Source organism: Pseudophryne corroboree, chromosome 11 (genome assembly GCF_028390025.1).
Source record: "Pseudophryne corroboree isolate aPseCor3 chromosome 11, aPseCor3.hap2, whole genome shotgun sequence".
NCBI lineage: Eukaryota > Metazoa > Chordata > Amphibia > Anura > Myobatrachidae > Pseudophryne > Pseudophryne corroboree.
Window position 1 is genome coordinate 134,736,514 of NC_086454.1, and position 19,075 is coordinate 134,755,588.

The 19,075-nt window shown below is 46.5% G+C and overlaps 1 protein-coding gene across 1 annotated transcript in view; it reads left to right on the forward strand.

Annotated features, from left to right (window-relative positions):
* LOC134969114 (solute carrier family 22 member 6-B-like) overlaps positions 1 to 19,075 on the forward strand; it is a 248,678-nt gene that overhangs the window by 76,804 nt on the left and 152,799 nt on the right. Inside the window, exons 4-5 of the mRNA XM_063944834.1 lie at positions 5,331 to 5,499; positions 12,266 to 12,386. Coding sequence (XP_063800904.1) covers positions 5,331 to 5,499; positions 12,266 to 12,386 — 290 coding nt within the window. The remainder of the gene's footprint in view (positions 1 to 5,330; positions 5,500 to 12,265; positions 12,387 to 19,075) is intronic.

Genomic DNA, 19,075 nt, shown 5'->3' on the forward strand with positions numbered 1-19,075 from the left:
AGAAGATGATGTTCATTAAAATGAATTATAATCAATTCCTCCGTGGAGACATTGACCAGCAGCAATTGCCTCCACAAAGTACACAGGGAGCTGAGATGGTGGATTCCAGTGGGGACGAATTGATAATCTGTGAGGAGCGGGATGTACACGGTGATATATCGGAGGATGATGATGAGGTGGACATCTTGCCTCTGTAGAGCCAGTTTGTGCAAGGAGAGATTAATTGCTTCTTTTTTGGTGGGGGTCCAAACCAACCCGTCATTTCAGTCACAGTCGTGTGGCAGACCCTGTCACTGAAATGATGGGTTGGTTAAAGTGTGCATGTCCTGTTTATACAACATAAGGGTGGGTGGGAGGGCCCAAGGACAATTCCATCTTGCACCTCTTTTTTCTTTCATTTTTCTTTGCGTCATGTGCTGTTTGGGGAGTGTTTTTTGGAAGGGCCATCCTGCGTGACACTGCAGTGACACTCCTAGATGGGCCAGGTGTTTGTGTCGGCCACTAGGGTCGCTTATCTTACTCACACAGCTACCTCATTGCGCCTCTTTTTTTCTTCTTTGCATCATGTGCTGTTTGGGGAGTGTTTTTTGGAAGGGCCATCCTGCGTGACACTGCAGTGCCACTCCTAGATGGGCCAGGTGTTTGTGTCGGCCACTAGGGTCGCTTATCTTACTCACACAGCTACCTCATTGCGCCTCTTTTTTTCTTCTTTGCGTCATGTGCTGTTTGGGGAGTGTTTTTTGGAAGGGCCATCCTGCGTGACACTGCAGTGCCACTCCTAGATGGGCCAGGTGTTTGTGTCGGCCACTAGGGTCGCTTATCTTACCCACACAGCTACCTCATTGCGCCTCTTTTTTTCTTCTTTGCGTCATGTGCTGTTTGGGGAGTGTTTTTTGGAAGGGCCATCCTGCGTGACACTGCAGTGCCACTCCTAGATGGGCCAGGTGTTTGTGTCGGCCACTAGGGTCGCTTATCTTACTCACACAGCTACCTCATTGCGCCTCTTTTTTTCTTCTTTGCGTCATGTGCTGTTTGGGGAGTGTTTTTTGGAAGGGCCATCCTGCGTGACACTGCAGTGCCACTCCTAGATGGGCCAGGTGTTTGTGTCGGCCACTAGGGTCGCTTATCTTACTCACACAGCTACCTCATTGCGCCTCTTTTTTTCTTCTTTGCGTCATGTGCTGTTTGGGGAGTGTTTTTTGGAAGGGCCATCCTGCGTGACACTGCAGTGCCACTCCTAGATGGGCCAGGTGTTTGTGTCGGCCACTAGGGTCGCTTATCTTACTCACACAGCTACCTCATTGCGCCTCCTTTTTTCTTCTTTGCGTCATGTGCTGTTTGGGGAGGGTTTTTTGGAAGGGCCATCCTGCGTGACACTGCAGTGCCACTCCTAGATGGGCCAGGTGTTTGTGTCGGCCACTAGGGTCGCTTATCTTACTCACACAGCTACCTCATTGCGCCTCTTTTTTTCTTCTTTGCGTCATGTGCTGTTTGGGGAGTGTTTTTTGGAAGGGCCATCCTGCGTGACACTGCAGTGCCACTCCTAGATGGGCCAGGTGTTTGTGTCGGCCACTAGGGTCGCTTATCTTACTCACACAGCTACCTCATTGCGCCTCTTTTTTTCTTCTTTGCGTCATGTGCTGTTTGGGGAGTGTTTTTTGGAAGGGCCATCCTGCGTGACACTGCAGTGCCACTCCTAGATGGGCCAGGTGTTTGTGTCGGCCACTAGGGTCGCTTAGCTTAGTCATCCGGCGACCTCGGTGCAAATTTTAGGACTAAAAATAATATTGTGAGGTGTGAGGTGTTCAGAATAGACTGAAAATGAGTGGAAATTATGGTTTTTGAGGTTAATAATACTTTGGGATCAAAATGACCCCCAAATTCTATGATTTAAGCTGTTTTTTAGTGTTTTTTGAAAAAAACACCCGAATCCAAAACACACCCGAATCCGACAAAAAAAATTCGGTGAGGTTTTGCCAAAACGCGGTCGAACCCAAAACACGGCCGCGGAACCGAACCCAAAACCAAAACACAAAACCCGAAAAATTTCAAGTGCACATCTCTAATATTTACCTAAGGTGGTTTCTTCGTTCCACCTTAATCAGGAGATTGTGGTTCCAGCTTTTGTCTCTCCTGATTTGTCTCCCAAAGAGCGGTCTTTGGATGTGGTATGGGCTCTCCGTATCTATGTGAAGAGAACTGCTTCTATTCGAAAGTCTGATTCTCTCTTTGTTTTGTTTGGATTTCACAAACGTGGCTGGCCTGCTCACAAGCAGACCCTGGCCAGGTGGATTAGAATGGTGATTGCGCATGCTTATCTGAAGGCTGGTCTGTCAGCTCCTGTTCATATTACGGCCCATTCTACTCGGTCTGTTGGACCTTCTTGGGCGGCCCAACGTGGTGCGACCCTTGATCAATTGTGCAAGGCGGCTACGTGGTCCTCTGGGAACACGTTCATAAGGTTCTATGCCTTCAATAGTGCCACTTCCCAGGATGATTCCTTTGGACGCCGGGTTCTTGTGCCCGCTACAGTTCGTCCCCTCCCATAAGGAACTGCTTTAGGACATCCCCATTGTCCAGACTTGTGGAGCCCAGTGTACCTCGCAGCAGAAAACGAGTTTTATGGTAAGAACTTACCCTTGTTAAAACTCTTTTTGCGAGGTACACTGGGCTCCACAAGGTGCCCACCTGACGCACTTAGCTTCTTTTGGTTGATATGGCATTAGCCGCTGACACTTCTCTTGTCGTGAGAGTGTGGTGTATGTGGCTACTAATGGTTGTCGTCTCTTTTCCTGCTACTGCATTGGGCTGGTTAACTAAACTGAGCTCCTGTGCTGGGAGGCGGGGTGATATAGGAGGCGGCGCTGTGCATTCTGGGAACAGTCAAAGCTTTGAGCCTGTTGGTGCCTCGGATCAAGATCCTACTCTACACCCCATTGTCCAGACTTGTGGAGCCCAGTGTACCTCGCAGAAAGAGTTTTAACAAGGGTAAGTTCTTACCATAAAACTCGTTATTCATATAATCTTTGTGTTATTCTACTAATTTTTATGGTCAAAACTCACCACCAAATCATAGATGTGGGTAAATCTGGCTCGGATACCAGCCAGTGCCTTACCAACCGTTGACTTCACCGCACCTTGCTGCTGTATGTAGTGTGTGGCCTCAAGGGATTAGATGTGTGGCTGCACAGTACATACAGTAGATCTGATCAATAATTGTTTTTTTTTACAAAGTACAAATAGCTTCATATAGTTACAAATATCATATTGTTTATGCAGGGTCATATAGCTCAATGAGTAGGGTGTTTGCCATTGTGGGCTTCAACACTTAGGCCTTCATTCAGGTTGGATCGCAAAAGGAAAAAAAATTACAAAGAGGATGCATGTGCCTGTCCTGCGCAGGCGCCCACATTTTCTGCACAGGCGCCTCGCAGTAAATGCAAATGCCTCTGCCTGTCAATCATGCAGAGGCATTCGTGGGGTGGGAGGGGGTGGTAATGCTCCATTTCCAAGACGGAGCATTGCGGGAGGGGGGGGGGGCAGCGACTGGGCAACAGAGGAGTGGCAGTGCAAATGGGGGCATGGCGTGGGCATGATCGTGGCGACTGTGTGACGTCACGCGATCAAAAAGCTGGCAGCGAGCCTCTTACGGTTGCAGCCAGGCTGCGCCGGCAGGAGGCTTCCTTACTTTTAGCGATTGGTGCAACCGCACTGCAGGGGGGAAAGGGGGGCAGCTGTAACATGTGCAGAGAGAGTTAGATTTGAATGGGATGCTTTATTTTTACACTGCAATTTAGATTTCAGTTTGAACACACCCTACCCAATTCTAACTCTCTCTGCACATGTTATATCTGACCCCCTGCAGTGCACATGGTTTTGTCCATTTGCTAACAAATTTGCTGCTGCGATCTGATCTGAATAAGGCCTACTGTGTTTACAGAACACTAGATCATCTCCCCTTCCCAAGATCTGGGAAACATGAGTTGGAATTGTTAGATTACACTTTTTTTCACTGAAAATAAGCTGCATTGGTCTGGCCATATTGGATTCTGTCATGTGATTTCTCAGTCCTACCACTCCTCAGCAACCATGCTCACCTGACCAGCTCAACCTATGGTCTCTGACAGCACCCTATTTAAGCCTGCCTCTGTCACTGCCTCATTGCCAGATCAACTCACTTCCTAGTGGAGGTTTAACCTGGCTCTGGTTCCTGCCGCATCTTCATGTGTCAGTTCTCCTGCAAACTCTCTGCCTGTCTCTCTCAATGCACATTTCATCCCTTGCTCCTATTGTCTGATAGTTTTTCCCTCACATTGCCCCTGCAAACCACTTTTTCCTGCATTATTTGCATCCCCACCATTGTAGTGCCCAATGAAAGTGCCTTAAGGATATTAAAATGGTTCTGTGTTTTATAGCGGTCTCAACTCTGCACCCCTCCTCCTCCCTTTTTCTCTTTACTGTATGCCCCTACCCCACTGTATATCTGTCCTCCTTGGTACTTTACCCTGGATTTAGCTCTTTTCTCTACCATGGTGGGCTTCACTCTATGCACACATGTTCCTCCTTTATGTCCACTCTCGGTTCTCTCCTCCAAGTCTCTTACTCATTAGCATGTCTCTCATCTCCTTCTCTCTGCAGTGCAGAGAGCATTGTGCCTAATTCCAATGCACTGTGTTCATGGTCATTCTGAAAGGTCTGGGGAGCTATGTACAGTTTGGGGTCTGACCTCTCTAGGATTATGGCTGGTTCTCTAAAGAAGTGGGGACCACTGAGATTATCCCTGGTACTCCAGTGGGCATCACAACTGGTTCTAATCTGCCTACACACCTAGGTGCCTTTATAGTTTGCAGAGATGTATCCAAACAACAAAAAGTAGACTACTTCTTGGTACAAAATCATGGCATTTTGAGGTATGCACCCAGTGAATGAGATCCACTAAGTTTATGTAGGTGAGCCCCTCACACATTGATTATTATTATTATTATTATTATTATTATCATCATTTATATATATATATATATATATATATATATTGCATTTCCACAGGATATTAAATTTGGTATTAATAAAATGCTGCATTTCTAATTGTATTAACAGAGGACCAAGCTTTAGTTCCTGGTGGTAGTGGTTTAATAATTAAGACAAGTAATGTTAATAACACTGTAATGTACAGTATGCTGGTTTGTGGTGCCTGACTCTGGCCTTAGGTACTTTCAGTTTAGTTGACACTGACATGCTAATGATATAGGATAACAACACCTCATTACTCTACTAGATAAAGAGCTGACAAACGTGAGCTAGAAGAATAATAACTTGTCTCTCTCTTGCAGCTACGGAATGGATTCCAAAGAGATATCGTCCAACTGTGTCAATGTTTCAAAGTACCTGTCTCACCCTCGGACACATCATCCTGCCAGGAGTAGCATATGCCATAAGAGACTGGCGCTGGCTGCAGTTGGCACTTTCCTTACCATACTTTATCTTCTTCATTCTCATCTGGTAGGCTGCTGCTTTGTAATGGTATAAAGACAATTGGCACACAAATTCTAAAAACACTGTGACAGCAATTATAATTATTATAAACATGTACTTTAATAATTAATGGAAAAAGCATAATAATAATAATATTAATAATAACAATTATATTCATGTAGCTGAGACTATTTGTGAAATTGTTACCAATATCCTGAGTTATACTTACTATATACAATATATATATATATATATATATATAGTAATAGGTCTGCTTCACAAAGGACAACTCTTCACTCAGGTTGCCCTGTCGGGTGGCTTCTTTATTCCTCACAAATTTGTTTAGTAATCACGGCTTCCATGACCACTAGCCAAGCTCAAACTGGCCCTCTCTGTCATCCAGTCACTACCTGGCATCAGAAGCCCTGCCCACTGGTTCCCACAAACCTTTATTCCTTCACACAACGGACTAGTCAAACCCACGTAGTGCAGCTGTGTGTATTGTCATTGCTGTAGCAAGGAGCAGAATTCTTATCCCTACCTTTTCTCCCGTCCTAGGGAGTGAGTCCTGTTCTGAGCAACATTGCCCCATTTCTCTCCCCCCTAGCATCGACTTGTCTGGCGAGGCAGCCCTCGCGAGGAGTACAAACTTCCAGAACAGGGCATCTGCATTTTTGGAGATCACAGGCCTATGCTCTAATATTACTGAAAAGGTTGTAGTGCTAGGAACTAGATGGTAACCTTGGCATTCATCTTTTGGTTTCTCTGCATCCATTGTAACTGAGCATGGTTCATAATTAAAGGAAAGCTCTCTCCCCAGCAAATAGTACCGTAGTGCCTCTATGGCCCACCTTATAGCCAGGTACTCCTTCTCTACTGTAGCATACTTTTGTTCTCTAGGCAACAACTTCCTGCTCAGGTATAATACAGGATGTTGTACCCCCTCGCTTTCCCGGGACAGGACTGTGCCTAAGCCAACATCAGAAGTGTCTGTCTGTAGGAAAAACCTGCGGGTAAAATTGGGTGCCTGCAGTACCGAAGAGGAACAAAGGGCCAACCGAAGATCTGTCCATGCTGTATCAGCAAGACTGGTCCACTCCAGTCAAACGGGACAGCGTTTTTTTTAGCAAGTCTGTCAGTGGAGCTGCTCTGGTCACAAAGGAAGGTTCTCAACTGCGACTTGGTCTTAGGCTGCAAACAATTTTAATGGCCTCAACAATCCCTGAGGTTTCACCTGACCTCGTCCAATGATGTTACCCAAGTATTTATCTTCTCATAGGGCTACTGCACATTTCTCAGGGTTAGCCGTGAAACCTCAGTGAGGCCAGTACTGCCTCAACTGTAGGAAGGTGCAATTCCCAGTCCTGTGAAAGTATAACGATGTCATCTAGATAGGTTGCCACATAGGAAGTATGCAGTTTAAGTACCTTGTTCATTATGCTTTGGAAAGTGCCTGGCGCTCCTCACTGGGCTCCGTGTTGGTCTCGTCTGTCTGTTCCCCCAGGAGAACCATGAATGGTTGGACTGTGTCCTTTAACTGGGGCGGTTTCCATGCCTCTCACCCTGCGATCACTAGAGCAGCTTCCTGCAATAGCAGCTCCGTTGTTCCGATGTATAGTTTTTGTTCTCTCTTGGGCAATAGGTATATCCTTTAAGAATGAAGACAAGCCAGTGAATCAGCTTATTCAGCCTTGCCGTCACAGTGCGGCTTGCGGGGCCAAGAAAACTGCATCCCATGATGCAGTCCTAGGCCTCGCCACTCCCAAACGCCATCCATCCCCGCTCCTCCTTACGAACACCTCTGCCTGTCAATCATACAGAGGCGTTCTCATTTTAGAGAGGAGATTGCAGGACTCGTTCTGCACATGCAGTCTCCAAACATCGGAAAAAATGCAGTAAGGATCGCTCTTGCGATCCTTACTGAATTAGGCCCATAGATAGTTATATAGGGGGACATTGAGATAAAATGTAAGTACTCAACAGGTTTTGTTGACTTGGGAAATGTGGCAGTAACTTATCCTCAACAATTCATTATTTATTTATTGAATTGTTGAGGATAAGTGAGTTTACTTTGGTGAGTGCTGGGTTCTTTGTTTGTATTTATTAGAGCGATGTGGTCATGGGCTACATGCACCCCACCCTGTGAGTGGTAAGTACAGCTGTGTACCCCGCTTTTGTGGTGGAGAGTGCTGTGTTACATGCACCCCACCCGGTGAGTGGTAAGTGCATAGCTGTGCCCCGCTTCTGGTGTGGTGAGTGCTGTGGTTTTTTCTCTGTGTGTATACGATGGGGTTAATCTATGGTTAGCTCTTATTAACCGTGGCCACTAGCTTTCTCATGCACCCCTGTGTGGACTTTATTATCCTGAACCTGTCTCAGTTGTTTCTTAACAATCATCTTTGAGCCAGTGCAATAGGTGACTAGTGTGCCTTTTAAAAGCCATAAAGTCTGTGGCAGGTACACATTAAATCTAGCAGGCAGACGAGTTGTGTAACAGCAGTGAAGTAGTCAGGTTTTTAGACTCTGTGATAGTGTAGGACCTGCATGAAGGTGGGGTACCTTGAAAATCGGTATGCAGGCTTCCGTGCATTGGCCAATCCACCAACTAAACCCCCATCATTTATTTATTGAATTGTTGAGGATAAGTGAGTTTACTTTGGTGAGTGCTGGGTTCTTTGTTTGTATCTATATATATATATATATTTAATATTTTTTTTCTGAATACAAGGCTCATAGTGCAGATTATTTTAATAAAATGTAAAAACAATGTCTCAATACAAGCAACACATGTTAGAGAGACTCGTACCAATAACAAACAGTGTGGGCTGATTACCACATGAGATGTTAGAATTCCACTCACGCAAACTGCATACCACTGACCACTGCCCAGGACCACGCACCGCACCGCCGGCTTTTGAGCTGAAGCCGTGACTCTTTGGGACACCGCACCAGGGGAACCAGCTGGAACAGAAGCTTGGTGGAGATGCAAAGCGTCCGGCAAGCCACGCCCCTACATGTTTCATATCACACTTCGTCAGGAGGTTGACCTATCAGACGCAGTACCTGGTTTATATAGCCAGGGTCTTAGCAAGAAATAGCCGTCCTCCACTAATTGTCTGAACAGCTGGCCCACATTATACTTTTTACAGAGACCAGTGATCATGGTTGTTACATAAAGATCCAAAGCATTTCATACACACAATTTGCATCATAATTAAAAAACATATAAATATGCATACACAGTAAACTGGTATTATATCAATACAAAAACATTAATACAAAAACATTAAAACATTGAAGCATACACAGAGCCTAATAATATAGATGCTTTCACACATAAAAAATATATCTGCTGTTTTTTACAATAATGGTTTCAGTAAGCAAAATATTTTAGAACACAGTGGATACTTTTTGTTACATAATCGTTATTATTGTAACGAATCCCTATCATTCAGCTTCTGCTGCAAAAATAAGAGATGACAAGAAGATGGTACAAGGATCTATAAGTATATAAAGACACCTAAAAGACAATGACCCATAGTTCCAGAGAGCAATTAACAGGATTCATTAGCACAACCTTGCATGCTGGAAATATTTAAAGGGAAACACACCACTAAATAACAAATGATTATCCCTAATAAACGGGGTGATTTAATAATTTTCGTTTAGCCCCCTTGGAATAAGAGTATCAAGAGCCCCTATAAAGAATCGGGTCCTGAATCATAGCATCCCATGTCATTTTGTGGAATGCCATGATGCGGACCCAAATGTGTTGAGATTTACGGGGATCGAACATGTAGCCCACAGTAAAGATGGAGGCAATAGGGAAGAAAAACTACTCAAACGTGAGACCTTTTGGATTCTTTCACTTGAGACTCTTATTCCTAGGGGGCTAAACGAAAATGATGAAATCACCGCGTTTATTAGGGATAGATAATCATTAGTTATTTAGTGGTGTGTTTCCCTTTAAATATTTCCAGCATGCAAGGTTGTGCTAATGAATCCTGTTAATTGCTCTCTGGAACTATGGGTCAATGGGGGTCATTCCGAGTTGATCGCACGCTGCAACTTTTTGCAGTCCGTGTGATCAACTAGACGCCACCTAGGGGGGGTGTTTTTTTGCGATCGCTTGTGCAGCCCTGCTTTGCAAAAACAGTTTTGTGCAGAACAAGACCAGGGTAAGAGTTACTTACCCTATGCGATGAATTCAGCGTTGAAGGTCCCGGAATTGACATCAGACATCCATCCTCCAAACGCCTGGACACGCCTGCGTTCGCTGCTCCACTCCCAGAAAATGGTAAGTTGACGCCCTGGAACGCCTTCCTTCTGTCAATCTTCTTGCGATCGTGGAAGTATTCGCTTACTTTGTTCTGCTTATCGTTGCCCAGCGACGGCCGCCACTGGGCAACGATGCGCCTGCGCATTGCAGCCACCGCGCATGCGCAGAACCGACCCGTTCGCACCACTGCGTAAAACAGCAGCGTGCGAACGGGTCGGAATGGTGTCTTTATATACTTATAGATCCTTGCACCATCTTCTTGTCATCACTTTTATCTCTGCAGCAGAAGCTGAATGATAGGGATTAGTTACAATAATAACGATTAAGTAACAAAAAGTATCCACTCTGTTCCAAAGTCTTTTGCTTACTGAAACTATTATTATAAAAAACAGCAGATGTATTTCTTTATATGTGAAAGCACCTATATTATTAGGCTCTGTGTATGCTTCAATGTTTTAATGTTTTTGTATTAATGTTTTTGTATTGATATAATACCAGTTTATTGTGTATGCATATTTATAATTTTTTTTGTAATTATGATGCAAATTGTGTTTATGAAATGCTTTGGATCTGTATGTAACAACCATGATCACTGGTCTCTTTAAAAAGTATAATGTGGTCCAGCTGCTCTGACAATTAGTGGAGGGCGGCTATTTCTTGCTAAGACCCTGGCTATATAAACCAGGTACTGCGTCTGATAGGTCAACCTCCTGACGAAGTGTGATATGAAATCTGTAAGGGTGTGGCCTGCCGGACGCTTTGCCTCTCCACCAAGCTTCTGTTCCAGTTGGTTCCCCTGGTGCGGTGTCCCAATGAGTCACGGCTTCAGCTCAAAAGCTGGCGGCGCGGTGCGTGGTCCTGGGCAGTGGTCAGCGGTATGCAGTTTGCGTGAGTGGAATTCTAACATGTCATGTGGTAATCAGCCCACACTGTTTGTTATTGGTACGAGTCTCTCTAACATGTATATATATATATACAAGCAGTATTGAGACATTGGCCCTCATTCCGAGTTGATCGCTCGCTAGCTACTTTTAGCAGCCATTGTTGCCGCCCATGGGGGAGTGTATTTTCGCAAGTGTGCGTTCGCATGTGCAGCCGAGCGGTACAAAAACATTTTGTGCGAAACAAGACCAGCCCTGTAGTTACTTATCCTGTGCAATGATTCTAGCAACGGAGGTCCCGGAATTGAAATCAGATAGCCACCCTGCAAACGCCTGGTCACGTCTGCGTTTTCCCTACCACTCCCTGAAAATGGTCAGTTGACACCCATAAACGCCCTCTACCTGTCAAACTCCTTGCGATCGGCTGTGCGAATGTATTCATCACTAGAAGCAATGCACAACAATGATGCACTTTGTACCTGTACAACGCGCGTGCGCATTGCGGTGCATATGCATGCACAGTTTTGTCTTTTTTTATCTGATCGCTGCACTGCGAAAATTGGCAGCGAGCGATCAACTCGGAATGACCCCCATTGTTTTTAAATTTTATTAAAATGATCTGCACTGTGAGTGCCCTCTCTTTTATCCTTGTATTCAGAATCTAACTTGCTCCAGAAGTCCGAAGCTATTGCCTGGAGAGGTGCTGCGGTAAAAAAAATTACCTGTGCTGTAGCCCAGAATCACTAATTGTGGACTGGGATTTTCCCAACTATCACAGAGGAAATCAAGTGGTATACCAGCGCACCTGTGCACCCATCTTCTGACCATATATATATATATATATATATATATATGAGTGGACTGTAATCAAAATGTTTTTATGTGAATGGGACAAGTGATATTTATATAGGAACAAAGGCAATTATATTTATTTAGGTTTTGTATAGTATGGGCCCTACACATTGGCCGATCCGCCGCCGAGCTGCCCGACGGCGGATACGGCAGACTGGCGACCCGGCGGCGGAAGGGCAGTGACGGGGGTAGTGAAGTTTCTTCACTCCCCCATCACCCGGCTCCATTGAAGTGCAGGCAAATATGGACGAGATCGTCCATATTGGCCTGCATGCACAGCCGACGGGGGACCAGTGATGAACGAGCGTGGGGCCGCGCATCGTTCATTGCTGGAGCCTCCACACTCAAAGATATGAACGGTATCTCGTTCATTTATGAACAAGATCGTTCATATCTTTGACTGATGTCGACCATTGTGTAGGGCCCATTACTATCTGTGCAGGATTGGGACAACACTTGTGCCAGTATTAGTGATAGTATAAATTATGTTCCTGAGCATGCTGGCACTTATAGTTCTACTAGATCTCAGATTTCATGCAGGAACAGTCATAGGCTGTCCACAATTTATAGTAAAACCTTCAGTTTGGATCATAAAACTGTATCCAGTTTATGGCTGTTTGCAAACAGCACCAAAAACCACATGTTAATACATTTCTGCAATTCTACACCCTCTGTTTTTAATTTCATTCTCAATTATCTGTGTGCTCTCTATTTTTCCAATTTTTCTCAATTTTTGTTTATCCACCCACCCTTATCTTGCTTCCTTTTTCACCAATTACAGTTGGGTTCCAGAATCTTTCCGGTGGCTTGCACTTACTAAGCATTTACAACAGGCTCTTTTTAACCTGAATCGTGCTGCAAGAATCAATGGGAAAAAAGAAGGAAGCTTTGTCACCATTGAGGTAAGATCTATAACAACAAGCTATGTAATGTTCTATGGGAGGAATACACTCATGTGTGGTCATTGAGCCTAATTCAGACTGGATCGCTGCAGTGATCGAAGTCTGAAGCCCTTTGTGGAGTGCGCGCGCGCACCCCGGGAGCCCAGTGAGATGCTGAAAGCATCTCATGGCTGAGATCACCTCTGCCTGATTGACAGGCAGAGGCGGTCGTGGGGCGGAGGGGGCGTGCCAATGGCATTAGAATGCCATTGGCGGGGCGCAGTCCGGACAACGTAGGTGTGTCTGGACAGTTACAGGGACGGGCTGTGGTGGCAGTGTGACTCGGGATGTGGCAGGTAGCTGCCTGCCAGCGTGCAGGAGCTGCACTGGCAGGGAGTTACTCAGCAGGTGCAAAAGCATCCCCGCTGGGCAATGCTTATGCACCCGTGCGGGGGGGGGGCAGAGCCAGACATGCAGGGCGGACTAGCCCTGTGCTGTGCTGGAGCATTGTGGGGGCAGTCCGAACGGGGGGGGGGGGGGGGGGGGCGGAGGCTGCCGAATGGGGACGTGATCACGGCAGCTGCGTGCCACCACACGCAGCCGTCGCACTCAGGAAGATGGCAGCTGGTCTCCTGCGGGCGCAGCTAGGCTGCTCCGGCAGGAGGCTTCCTTAGTTTCTGCTAACAAGCATAAATTGCGATGCGATCACAATTTCTGCTTGTTCAACGGGGGGAGGCTCCGGTCAGCTTGCTGAGCAGCCTTGCCCAACAATGGACGGCCCCCAGCAAGCACTCCAAAGGATAGCGAATTTGCTATCCTTACTGAATTAGGCCCTATATGTCCTGTGTCCACTACAAAAAGTATTCTATGTATCATTAATGTAAATTGCTATATTCAATTATTATTTATTATTTATTTTATTTATTAACAGTTTCTTATATAGCGCAACAAATTCCGTTGCACTTTACAATTGGAAATAACAATTATATAACAAAACTTGGTAAAAACAGACAGACATAGAGGTAGGAAGGTTATACTCGCAAGCTTAAAATCTATAGGGAAATAGGCATGGATACACAAGGATAGGTGCTATATATTGCAGAGTTGTCCACCAGATTCCAAAGGTTCTTGGTGGGCTGCATGATATGATCACACAGCAATGATGAACCGGGGTCGAAAGGAATGAAAGTGAAGAATGAGAAGGCATGTGAGGATATGAGTGGACTGTGCAGAGTGGATGCAATTTGAAAACTATGAAAGTTATGTGGGCGGTTCTGGAATTTGATACGCTTGCCTGAAGAGGTGAGTTTTCAGGGAACGCTTGAAGGTTTGGAGACTAGAGTAGAGTCTTATTGTGCATGGTACAGCATTCCACAGAGTGGGTGCAGCCCGATGAAAGTCCTGCAATCGTGAGTGGGAGTGAGTAATGAGTGTGGATGAGAGACTCAAATCTTGTGAAGAGCGAAGAGGTCGGGTTGTGAGATATTTTGAGATAAGCAAAGTGATGTACGTTGGTGTAGTTTGGTTAGTTTGGTTAATGGCCTTGTGTGTGAGTAAAAGAATTTTATATTGAATACGGTAGAATACAGGTAACCAATGGAGGGACTGACAGAGTGGATCATCAGACGATGAACGTCTAGTGAGGAAGATTAGCCTCACAGATGCATTCAGAATGGATTGTAGCGGTGAGAGTCTCGTTTTGGGAAGACCAGTTAGGAGACTGTTGCAATAATCAGTTTGGGAGATAATGAGAACATGGATTAGAGTTTTAGCAGTGTCTTGTATAAGGTATGTTTCTCTTACGTCCTAGAGGATGCTGGGGACTCCGTAAGGACCATGGGGATAGACGGGCTCCGCAGGAGACATGGGCACTTTAAGAAAGACTTTAGGTATGGGTGTGCACTGGCTCCTCCCTCTATGCCCCTCCTCCAGACCTCAGTTTGATACTGTGCCCAGAGGAGACTGGGTGCATTACAGGGAGCTCTCCTGAGCTTCCTGTCAGAAAGTATATTTGTTAGGTTTTTATTTTCAGGGAGCCTTCTGGCAACAGACTCCCTGCATCGAGGGACTGAGGAGAGAGAAACAGACCTACTTCTGTGAGTTTCAAGGCTCTGTTTCTTAGGCTACTGGACACCATTAGCTCCAGAGGGAGTCGGAACACAGGTCTCACCCTGGAGTTCGTCCCGGAGCCGCGCCACCGTCCTCCTCACAGAGCCGAAAGATAGAAGCCGGGTGAGTATGAGAAGAAAGAAGACTTCAGAGGCGGCAGAAGACTTCAGATCATCACTGAGGTAACGCACAGCAGTAAAGCTGTGCGCCATTGCTCCCACACAGCACACACAAACGGCAGTCACTGTAAGGGTGCAGGGCGCAGGGGGGGTGCCCTGGGCAGCAATATAACCTCATTTTCTGGCAAATGTAGAGATATACAGCTAGGCACTGTGTATATATATATATATAAAGAGCCCCCGCCAGTTTTTTATATATTTTAGCGGGACAGAAGCCCGCCGCTGAGGGGGCGGGGCTTCTTCCTCAGCACTCACCAGCGCCATTTTCTCCACAGCACAGCGCTGAGAGGAAGCTCCATGGACTCTCCCCTGCTTATCCACAGTGAAAGAGGGTTTTAAAGAAGGGGGGGGCACATAATTTGGCGCAAAAATAAAGATTACAGCGCTATCTGGGTAAACATATTGTGTGTTTTTTTCCTGGTTCATTAGCGCTGGGTGTGTGCTGGCATACTCTCTCTCTGTCTCTCCAAAGAGCCTTGTGGGGGAACTGTCTTCAGATAACTGGATTCCCTGAGTGTGTGGTGTGTCGGTACGCGTGTGTCGGCATGTCTGAGGTAGAAGGCTCTCATAGGGAGGAGGTGGAGTAGATGACTGTGGTGTCTCCGTCGGCAACACCGACACCTGACTGGTTGAATATGTGGAATGTTTTAGTACTAATGTGAATTTATTGCATGGAGTCTTGGGAATGTACAGGCATCAAACCCTGCCTTTCCCCTATGTCACAGGGACCTCCGGGGTCTCAAAAGCGCCCACTATCCAAAATAGTAGACACTGACGCCGACACGGATTCTGACTCCAGTGTCGACTACGATGATGCAAAGTTACAGCCAGAATTGGCAAATAGTATTCAATATATGTTTATTGTAATAAAAGAAGTTTTGCATATCACTTAGAAACCCCCTGTCCCTGACACAAGGGTACACATGTATAGGGTAAAGAAACCTGAGGTAACCTTTCCCCCGTCTCATGAACGAGTTATTGAAAAGGCTTGGGAATCTCCAGACAAGAAACTGCAGATTCCCAAAAGGATTCTTAGGGTGTATCTTTTCCCGACTAAGGACAGGATACGGTGAGAATCTTCCCCAAGGGGAGGGGGGGGGGGGGGGGGGAAGCGTGGACACGCTTATCCAAAAAGGTAAAGTTGCCTTCACACAAACAGCAGGCTACCTTAAAGTCCATTTACACACATTCTAGTATACCCTGGATAAGGATACCATTTTATTGACCCTGGGTCATATTAACGATGCTGTCTTATATATGAGAGAAGCTCAAAGAGACATTGGCCTACTGGGTTCTAGAATCAACGCTATGTCGTTTTCTGCTAGACGAGTCCTATGGACCCGGCAATGGACAGGTGATGCCGACTCAAAGAGGCATATGGAGGTTTTACCTTACAAGGGTGAGGAATTGTTTAGGGAAGGTCTCTCGGACCTGGTCTCCACTGCTACAGCTGGTAAATCAAATTGTTTGCCTTATATTCCCTCACAGCCTAAGAAAGCTCCAAATTATCAAATGCAGTCCTTTCGATCACAAAGAAACAAGAAAGTGCGAGGCGCGTCCTTTTCTTGCCAGAGGTAAGGGCAGGGGAAAAAAAGCTGCACAACACAGCTAGTTTCCAGGAACAGAAGTCCTCCCCGGCCTCTACAAAATCCACCGCATGACGCTGGGGCTCCGCTAAAGGAGTCAGCCCCAGTGGGGGCACGTCTTCGAGTTTTCAGCCACATCTGGGTTCACTCACAGGTGGATCCCTGGGCAATAGAAATGGTTTCTCAGGGTTACAAGCTGGAATTCGAAGAGGTGCCTCCTCGCCGGTTTTTCAAATCGGCCCTACCAGCTTCTCCCACGGAAAGGGAGATAGTGTTAAATGCAATTCACAAGTTGTATCTTCAACAGGTGGTGGTCAAGGTTCCCCTGCTTCAACAAGGGAGGGGATATTACTCAACCCTGTTTGTAGTTCCGAAACCGGACGGTTCGGTCAGACCCATTTTAAATTTAAAATCCCTGAACCTATACTTGAAAAGGTTCAAGTTCAAGATGGAATCGCTAAGAGCGGTCATCGCCAGCCTGGAAGGGGGGGGGATTATATAGTATCTCTGGAAATAAAGGATGCATACCTTCATGTTCCCATTTATCCACCTCATCAGGCGTACCTGAGATTTGCGGTACAGGATTGTCATTACCAATTTCAGACGTTGCCGTTTGGGCTTTCCACAGTGGCGTAACTAGAAATTTTTCTCCCCCAAGCCAAAAAATTCTTCGGCGCCCCCCCCCCCCCCCTTCATGCTCCATAATTGGGAGCAAGAAAGGGATAAATATGCGCGCGCCAAAGGCGCGTGCACCAAAAAAGGGGCGTGGTTTTGTTGGAGTGGGCGTGGTTTTGCATAAAGGGGCGTGGCATTGCAGGAAAAGACTACCTTATACCCCAGTTTTGCAACCTGCACGCCCATACGTTGGCCACCACAGGAAAGAAAAATAATCCTGATTCATGCCCCTTACATTATTTGTCATTTTTCCTCCTTATAGTAATGCCCAGTATACATTATGCCACATACTGCAATGGCCCTTAGACATTATGCCGCACACAATAATGCACGACACAATATGCACACACTGTAATGCCCCCGACACATTATGCCACACACCGTAATGTCTGTGACACATTATGCCACACACCGTAATGTCTGTGACACATTATGCCACACACCGTAATGCCTGTGACACATTATGACAGGAATCGCAATGCCCGTTATACATTATGCTACACACTGCAATGCCCCTGATACATTATAGCACATACAATGTCTGTGACACATTATGACACACACCGCAATGTCCGTGATACATTATGCCACACACTGCAATGCCCGATACATTATAGCACATACAATGCCTGTGACACATTATGCCACACACTGCAATGACCTTGAGACATTATACCACAATGCCCGTGATATAGTATACCATACACCGTAATGCCTGTGACACATACCGCAATGCCCTGCCCGTTATACCCTATGCCACACATCGCAATGCCCGTTATGTATTATGCCACACTGCAATGACCCTGAGACATTATACCACATACCACAATGCCCGTGATATAGTATACCACACACCGTAATGCCTGACACATTATGACACACACCGCAATGTCCGTGATACATTATGCCACACACTGCAATGACCCTGAGACATTATACCACATATCACAATGCCCGCGATATAGTATATCACACACCGTAATGCCTGACACATTATGACACACACCGCAATGTCCGTGATACATTATGCCACACACTGCAATGACCCTGAGACATTATACCACATATCACAATGCCAGCAATATAGTATACCATACACCGTAATGCCTGTGACACATTATGACACACACCGCAATGTCCGTGATACATTATGCCACACACCGTAATGCCCATTACACATTAAGTCCTACAGTAAGGCTTCTAATTACTTTTCAATTACCTGCTCGTTGTCAGGGGTTTCATGCACTGGGTGCCATGCTCGTTGCCAGGGGTTTCATGCTCTTGGTTCCATGCACGGTGCCAGGGGTTTTCATGCTCAGGGTGTCATGCTCGTTGCCAGGGGTTTCATGCACTGGGTGTCATGCTCGTTGCCAGGTGTTTCATGCACTGGGTGTCATGCTCGTTGCCAGGTGTTTCATGCACTGGGTGTCATGCTCGTTGCTAGGAGGTAGTCCTTGTTGCTAGGGCTGTGCTCCCAGTGCCACATATGTCCCCAGTGCCAGATATTCCCCCACGGTGCCAGGTACTTACATGCCCCAGTGCCAAATATAGTGTCCCCCCCCATGTGCCAGGTACACATATACCCCCCCAGTGCCACATGTGCCCCCAGTGCCAGATATTCCCCCCCAGTGCCGCATATGCCCCCAGTGCCAGATATGCCCCCAGTGCCATATATTCCCCCCCAGTGCCAAATATGCCCCCAGTGCCATATATGCCCCCAGTGCCAGATATTTCCCCCCCCAGTGCCAGATATCCCCCCCCCGTGCCATATATGCCCCCAGTGCCAGATATTCCCCCCAGTGCCATATATGCCCCAGTGCCAGATATCCCCCCCCCAGTGCCATATATGCCCCCAGTGCCAGATATTCCCCCAGTGCCATATATGCCCCCAGTGCCAGATATCCCCCCCCAGTGCCATATATGCCCCCAGTGCCAGATAATCCCCCCCAGTGCCAGATATTCCCCCTGTGCCAGATATGCCCCCAGTGCCAGATATTCCCCCCAGTGCCAGATATGCCCCCAGTGCCAGATATTCCCCCCAGTGCCAGAAATGCCCCAGTGCCAGATATTCCTCCCCCCCCCCCCCCCCCCAGTGCCATATATGCCCCTAGTGCCAGATATTTACCCCCCCCCCCGTCGCTTTTTGGAGGGACACGGAGGG